This window comes from Toxotes jaculatrix, chromosome 18 (genome assembly GCF_017976425.1).
Source record: "Toxotes jaculatrix isolate fToxJac2 chromosome 18, fToxJac2.pri, whole genome shotgun sequence".
Taxonomy (NCBI): domain Eukaryota; kingdom Metazoa; phylum Chordata; class Actinopteri; family Toxotidae; genus Toxotes; species Toxotes jaculatrix.
Window position 1 is genome coordinate 19,962,047 of NC_054411.1, and position 8,158 is coordinate 19,970,204.

At 40.5% G+C, this 8,158-nt stretch overlaps 1 protein-coding gene across 1 annotated transcript; it reads left to right on the plus strand.

Annotated features, from left to right (window-relative positions):
• The first annotated feature begins 1,893 nt into the window (after window positions 1–1,893).
• On the plus strand, window positions 1,894–8,029 carry praf2 (PRA1 domain family, member 2). The gene is made up of 3 exons (XM_041063488.1): window positions 1,894–2,072; window positions 3,478–3,695; window positions 5,193–8,029. The coding sequence occupies exons 1-3, from the start codon at window positions 1,894–1,896 to the stop codon at window positions 5,330–5,332; spliced, it is 537 nt and encodes a 178-aa protein (XP_040919422.1). The 3' UTR covers window positions 5,333–8,029.
• Window positions 8,030–8,158: the final 129 nt, after the last annotated feature.

Here is an 8,158-nt window from a genome sequence, read left to right on the forward strand (position 1 = left end):
GACAGACAACTTTTGAGACTCTACTTGACATCTGAGCTCTTATTCAGCGGTTTTCCAACCTCACACAGCAGCCAGTCATGGTCTGAATGTCACAGTGTGTCTGAGTATTGTTGCTGACCATGTTCATCCCTTCATGGCCACAGTTCACCATCTTCTAATGGCTACTTCCAGCAGGATAATGCTCCATGTCACAAAGCTAAAGTCGTCTCAAACTGGTTTCATCAACATGACAGTGAGTTCAGTGAACTTCAGTGACCTCCCCCAGTCTGCAGACCTGGATCCAGTAGATCACCTTTGGGATGTGGTAGAACAGGAGGTTGGCAGCTTGAATGATGTGATGAATCATGTCAACATAGAGCAGAAGCTCAGAGGAAGGTTTCCAACATCATGTGGAATCAATGAGAAGAAGAACTGAGGCTGTTTGAGAGTAAACTACCCAGGAATAGGATGATGTTCCTAATGAAGTGCAGGTGAGTGTATAATGGACAACAACAAAACAGCCATAAACATGAACACAGTCAGACAGAGCTTTCTTACCTGGTTGTTTCCTTGACTGTCTTGACTCTCAGACTCAGTTCGTCCTTCATATGTTCCAGTTTGTAAACTGGTGCTGTGCTTCGCAGCTTGATTGTCCAGTACTGGGTTACAAAAACAAGTTGGTGAGCACTGAGCTAAAACCAGTTTACAAGTCAGCTGAAGTTCATTCTCTCCTCCATGCTCCAGGGGTTAGTTGCAGTAATGTTAGGTCTCTGGAACCTGTCAGTGTAGACACACAGAAAAACGTCTGGTCTGTGGTAAATACTTCTGTAACTGTTGTTTACTAAATGTCTGACTGTTTACAGTGGTGAATGTTCTGGTGGAGCTGTTACTGCTTTGGCTTTAACTCATGATGCAAACCAAACATCCCCCAGTGGAGCAGCAGCAGTAACGAAATGGTTCTGCACAAAACAAAAAAGCAAAAAAAACAAAAGACCTGAAACATGTTGCTGTGTGGGCTGACCACGGCCCCTGCAGGCCACCCCCTATCTCCACTACTGGAAGCAGCAGAGGCCAAGATACTCATAGCACTATGAGTAAAGTTGCAAAAACAGCCTTCAATTTCCCATAGGGCAACTTTTTTGTAAATTCCTTCCCACTTCCTTTTCACGAAATAAAAAGTAATCACTGAGCTTAATGAACTTCAGAAAGATAATGTAACTGAAAAGGATGTCTAAAAATGTCTTACCACAAAAATCAGTAATTCAGAATCCAAGAACAACCGTGACTGTAATAATGTTCCTTTATAATTTATCTGAATTCTCTTGGCATCACAGGAGAACAGCTGTTTTCTCATGCTAAAAGAATAAATTTCTCATCTCGAGGAAAACAATAGTCAAATTCCCATGATAAAGAGATAATTCACTCAAGAAAACACCCTTTTAAAAAAAACTATTAAAGTGTTATTTAAAAAGTCTAAAATTTGAATGTAAAATAATTTTGAAAAAAAAAATGAATTTAAGTTCCCACTCAAGTGGATGGGTAAGTGCTGTCAGACTTTTGGATCCCACTGTGGATCATATGTTCAGGGTCAGATGAACTGTAGCGTCTTTATTCTCTTCGTTAATCGTTTTAAGAATTAATTTTAAGCCAGTGTAGGAAATATGTATCGTCTTAAAATGAAATCAATGCTATACGTTATGAATAAGTAATAAAAAGAAAGCGGTTTAAATATTTCAATAGTTTTTCTTCATGACTGCGGGGCCATTGTGGATTTGTCGGGCACGCGCCTCGCCAGCAAACTAATCCAGCGCGCGACATGCCCACCCTTTGCCGCCCCCCCCCCCCCCCCACCCCCCCCGCCCCTTTCCCCCGCGTTGCATTCTGGGAACTGAAGTTTACAGTCGTTCAGGAAAAATGGCAGACGTGCGGCCGCCACCCCTCCGCAGCCTGGATGATTTTCTCCTATGCTCGGCGCGGTTCGCCGTGCCCGACGTCCGCGACCTAGAGCGCTGGAACAACCGCATCATTAACAACCTGCTGTACTACCAGAGCAATTATCTCCTGTCCGCGCTGGGCTTCCTGCTCATAGTGGGGTAAGTTCCATTATTGGGACGCGTCCCCCTCCCTCTCCCTCATAGCGAACATACTGGAAGTCTGTATAATAAACAAACACAAGTTATGTGAATGTTTTTCGGTTTTTGCTGCGATGCTTTCGGTGACTTTGCATTTCCGGCAGCTGCAAGAAAGAGCTGTCTCCATCATGACACAAACTCCTGCAACCTACACGAGGGCTCTTCAGAAGTTAGATGATCTGATGAAGACCAGAGGGAGGTCTTCCTCTCTTTCCCTATCTGTTTTCATTTAAGCCTTCACTTCTCCCAGTGTGTAATAAAGAAGACTGCTGATCTCCATCATCTGTTAACATGGAAGAGATTCAGTTAAAGGGAATGACACTCATTTCAGACATCATTCATAGCATCAGCATGAGGGTGTGGAGCCACAAGATGCTGACACCAAATAACGTATATGTTTTCTATCGTCACTAAGAGATTTTAACCAGAATTTAAAGTCCAATCTTCTGGATCTGCAGTCAGAGGTAGACCTCAGTGGTTTGGTTGCAGATGCAATAGTTAACATCTGCTGTATGAACTGTATAGAGGAAATGAGCTCTGTCCCTTTAAGATAACTGTCTTTATTCCATATTTTTCTTACTGACAACAAATTACATAAAAAGACCTGAGCTGTAAATCAAATCACTTACAACATACTGTGTTTACTGCCATCGAAGTTGAGTGTCTGAATTCTGACATTTATGCACATTGTGCTGTCAGAAATTCCCACAGTAAAAAAGTAGTGTCCATTGCATATATACTGGTTTCTTCTAACACTCCTACTGTGCAGAAAAAAATTATAGCGGTTATAGCGGCGTAACACAACATCTGACAATTATGAAGCCAAAACAATGATATGTAATCTCAATTTACTTCTCCCTGCGGAGTAAAATACTACAGCCTGATATATACAACAATGGCGCTTTAGGTATTCAGAGCTCTGTGTATCCCACAGTTGACCACAGTCTGCTGTGTGACACCAGTCCAGTCGCTGGTGGTACTGCACCTATAAGCTGGTTTTAGGACAGACATTAGTGATCAAACAGGAAAAAGTGAACATTTATGACATGTTGGATTCAGTGTGGAAGGTACAAATATGGCAGAACTTGCACATGTATCTGTTCTTCTTCATGAGACTGATGACATTAAAACTCCATAATGTGACACTGTTAGCATAAACATTAGATATGTCCTTTTATCAAAGACTTTCAGAAATGAGTTCCAACACTTTAACAGGCAGAAACTATCAAAGTAATATCATGTTACGTCTCTTTTTTACCCTCATGATTCTAGATAATTCAGTTTAATTGCCGGAAAATACTTTACACTGAAATAAAAATACTTTCCATCACTTCCTGTGTATTGTTAAATGTCTCCTTGCTTTCAGGTATTTCCAGCCCTTCCAGCTGTTTGTTGGGGCGATGGTGGTCACCTTGTTGTTCCTTGGTTTTGTGTGGGCTGCCGAGAACCAAGCTCCCATTCGCCGTTTCCGTAGAAACCACCCATCAGTCTGTGTTTTGGCCATTCTTTTGGCCAGCTACCTCTTCATTATGGTGCTGGGTGGTGTGGCTGTGTTCCTGTTTGGGATAGCCTTCCCTATACTGAGTAAGCACACACACATACACATAGACACATGCAAAAATATCAGCATGTTCCAGGAGAGCATGAAATTGAGCTCACGCTCTTGCCTGAGAACAGTTTTGGGCACAAGCCCAGTTAACAAATACAACTGGGCTTTAGACTGTCATCTGTAAACATGAATGTGCCTATTTATAGCCTATGAACTATCTACAGTATATTTAACATTTAGTAAAGAGTCAGTTCACTCTTATCACCTGTATTTTCTGACTTCCATTAGTGGTATTCAGTCATGCACATAGTTTTGGTTTTGTTTGCCCATTGAGAAATCCATCCCTGAAATTTCTGCTGACACTTTTTAATGGCATGAAGAAGCAAGTCAAGTTGGAACTAGCCTTACAGGCAGTATAACAGACACCTTGGTACAACTCCACCTAGAGCATCGCTGACCCAAAAGCCAAATGAGAAGCCAGGAGCACTGACCAAGAGGGCTTTAACTGGCTGGGATCAGAGCACCTCTGACAGTGCACACACTGAGAAGATGTGACCCAGCCTTGGACCGCAATGACTGTTGTGTCAAAAAAAGGACACACCCTCCATTAGTTACTGACATGCTTTCATGCTATGACAGATTAGTTGTGAATATACCAAAATATCCAGATTTCTCATTTAATGGCGAGTTTGTTTTGCTTTTATTTTTTACTTTGGCATCTAAATAAACCTGGGTCAGGGTTAGGTCAGTGTCCGTTTTATCTGAACTCTATACTCCACTGCACTAACAGAGGAATCATTTTACTGTTACTGTAGAATTAAATCAATGAATTTCTTTTTTTAGCTTGTTTTTTGGATTTATTTTTTTTGTTTTAACAATGAATCTCGACTGAATGCATTTTTGTTAAAGTCTCACTCCAGTAAAAAAAAAAAAACAAGTGAGGTGAGCCCATAATCTGAGAAGGGATGTTTCATTGAGGTAGAGGATGTCTTGAGTCTGAATCTGGTTGTAATATAATTATTATTGTAGAATTAAGGAGGGAATGAGTCCTGATCAGTCCTGTTTTCCCAGCTCAATCAGCTGGGTCAGGTCTTGTTTCTCTGGCTCGTCCCAACGTGAGTGGAGTGATGGAGGGATTCCAAGGAGTCGCTGATGTTCAGAGATAAAAGAGAATCGATCACCTTCTTCTTTTCTACTTCTATTTTGCATGGCATTGTCAAAGATATTATTCAACCACTTACTTTTTCAGGATACAAAATTTATTTTGAAGAGCGAGAATAAAAGCTGTTGAATCACCTGTGGTATAATTAGCTCACATGTTAAAGTCAGAATTATGTACATTTCCATAGAAACAAATTCAGTCAGTACAGTGCATTTGATGCGTGTCATGTAATAGACATGAGTTAAGTGTGCTGTCGCTACTCAAAAACAACAAATTTACAGTTTGAAAAGCATCACCTTAGTTAACCTGAAGTAGCTGACTAGAGAGCATCCCATCCCTTCATCCCTCTTTCTGTATCCCTCCTTCACAGTGGTTCTGCTCCATGCGTCAGTGAGACTGCGCAGCCTGAAGAACAAGCTGGAGAATAAACTGGAGAGCATCGGTTTGAAGAGGACACCCATGGGACTCCTGTTAGAGGCCCTGGGACAGGAACAGGAAGCTGGGTCCTAGAGAGGAAGAAGAGGCGGAGAAGGTGTGCAGGGGTGGTGGATGGGTTGGGTCCAATCACAGGGAAACAAAAAAAAGAAATAGAGTTGAAGTGAGTGGGAAATAGGATGGAGAGAGGAAAAACATAGGAGGAGAATTACTGCCAGACAAGAACAGAAATAAACAGAGAGAACAAGTAGATAAAAAGAGTCACAGAACAAAAAGGGGCGGTTTGTTTTACTTAAAAGAGCTAATGATGAGTCAGCGGTGAAGGATGAGACCTGTGGTCCAATAGGAAAAGATGTTTAAATCATCCCTGATTGTTTCTTGCCAAACCTTGCACTTTAAGGATGTCTAGTTTTGTTTAATTCATGTTGACATGACAGCGTTGTGTGTTACACTTCATATGAGTGCAGTACTGGAGGCAGTGTGTGGACTGTATTCTGTTTCTGTTGAGCGTGGTCACACTGAGGCCTGATACGACAGATTAGTAGATCTTGAGATATTAATGCTTTTTCTCTTAAAGTTCTACGTTTATTCCACAATTTTCTTGCAAAGTTATTGCTGTGTTTTAAAATATTATAAAAATGTAGCTTTAGTCTTGAGATATTCATCTTTTCTTGTAAAATTATGACTATTCTATTCTTATGTTGCAACTTGAGTCTTGTAACACCACGACTCTCTCGAAATATTTTCAAAATAGTTGGACTTTATTCCTGAAGTCTCAGATTTATTCGTCGCAGCGGCCTCAGTAAGTCCACATCCTGCTGCGTGACCATCCACAGCGTCTCAGTTCACACTTCACATGCACAACAATGGAAAACCAAAGTATTGTAATACTAACAGGCTTTCCTCATAGCATTCTCTCATTATAGGTGGTGTAAAGAGAAATAAAATAATATTCACAAGGAGCAACAGGCTGACATGCAATACAGAAAAAGACAAGACAGCAGGTACAATAGAACCTTCCAAAGTATTCAACAGGTCCAATATGGCTACAGGCTTTAAAACTCAACACACAGCAAGAAGCATCAGAAATAATTGAAATGATCTCAATCCGTTGTGCTTGCACAGCTCAGTGATCCTCAGTGATGAGATGGACATTTTTAGCAGAGCAGATGGAGGTGATACGGTATCATTACTAGACCTGCATTTGAAATGAACTCCTCTTTCATTTAGTGTTGACATTAGTTTGTGTCGTATTGAGAAGTGACTTCAAATCCTTAAAAGAGTTCAGGGAAGTCAGAGGTTTTCTCTATGAAGAAAATCTGTGTTAAGCATTAAAGAGCTGATACAGGACCAATGGGAGAAGAAGGAAAATATGAAGGAATCAGAGATGAGCTGGAGCAAATCTCCTGTTTTAAAACTAATCATTTCAGTTACCACATCTCTAAGCTTGAATTTATCCAGAAGTAAAGGCTTTAGCCACAGAGCTGCCCATTCCAGTCCCCTCACTGCTGGGGTCAGTGGGATCTGCCCAGTCTCCCAGTGCTGGCAACTGGGAGACGCTTTGCTGCAGCAAATGACTCACTTGGAATGTACCCTTAATTCCTTTATAACTTAAATCCTTGTTACCACGATAAAGTTTGTTGGTTGTTGTACCAACGTGGTGGTTTCCAGTTTTCTCCTTATAATGTTGCCGTTTTTAGCCACACTAGCTGCGAGGCTCTATAAATGGCATTGTTGGTTGATCGATTGGAATATGGAACTGAACCACATGACATCCTGTTGTTACTGCCGTCCTGTTGTAAAGTTACAACAGGACTTTACAAATACTTTGCATTATTACAAATGTCAGTATAATTTAACATAATTTTGAATGAAGTTCTCTTATTCCCAGACCCCGAACCTTAACACATTAAGACTTCAGACAGCGTTTACAGGTTGTCCAGTACTGGAATATACAGTACGTGGTCGGGTCCCTGCTTTGTAGTCCTGATGTAGGACTTCTGTTCTTGAAGACAGATAAAAGACACTCCTGTATTGTTCTTATGAACGAAGGAAATTTTTTGAAAACACTGAAGGTTTTTGTCCTTGTATGTCAGCCATGTTACAGAAAATAACTTTGTACTACAAAAACTGACTGTGCTCCACACAGTGAAGGTATTTGATGAAGTGAGAGATATTTATATGATATTGATATAAGCAGCCTGTTGTGGGTCGGGGTGTTTTAAACATCTGTGCCTGGTGAAATCTACCATCTCTGCATCTTGTATTTAAGAAACTGCGTTTCCTTCTGATTCCTCCTGACCACTGTTTTGATTCAAGTTTGTGAAACGTACTGTGTGACCGTTTCCTCCACTCTAACAGGTTTTTTTCTGGTCAGAGTTTAAGATGCTGACAGGCTGTGGTTTTTATGTATGCATTTTGATTATTAACCCTGTTGTTTACTATGAAAGACTTTGTTGGCAGCACTGCCCTGAAGAAAGAAACAGCCCTATAAGTGGCTGATTTATATTGTGTATGTGCCATTTGGGTTTCGACATTTGCCTTGCATCATTCATGTATTACACATTTTGTTGACATACTTGTTGACATTTCTGCATGACTGTGCACATTTATCTCATTTAACAGCTCAAGATTATAAATGTTGAGCGTTGCCTTCCATTCAGCAGCTGTTGGTTGTTGTTGATCCACCCACACAGTGTCTTTTGCCCATTTGCCAAAAGCTGGTAATTAAATTTGTTTTAAAGATTTTTTTTTTCTAACTTAAAATAAAAAGATTGCTGTATGATCTATTTATCTATCTATGGAATGCAGGAACTACACATTTACTTAAACCTAAGAACAAAATCTGACTTTTTAAAGTTTGTTTTTACCTTGAAAAAAACAGCATGTAAGATTTTACAG

Coding starts and splice junctions, on each gene's coding strand:
- praf2 (XM_041063488.1), top strand. CDS start 1,894: ATGGCAGACGTGCGGCCGCCACCCCTCCGCAGCCTGGATGATTTTCTC. Junction 2,073..3,477: donor GGCTTCCTGCTCATAGTGGG/GTAAGTTCCATT, acceptor CCTTGCTTTCAG/GTATTTCCAGCCCTTCCAGC. Junction 3,696..5,192: donor GATAGCCTTCCCTATACTGA/GTAAGCACACAC, acceptor CCTCCTTCACAG/TGGTTCTGCTCCATGCGTCA.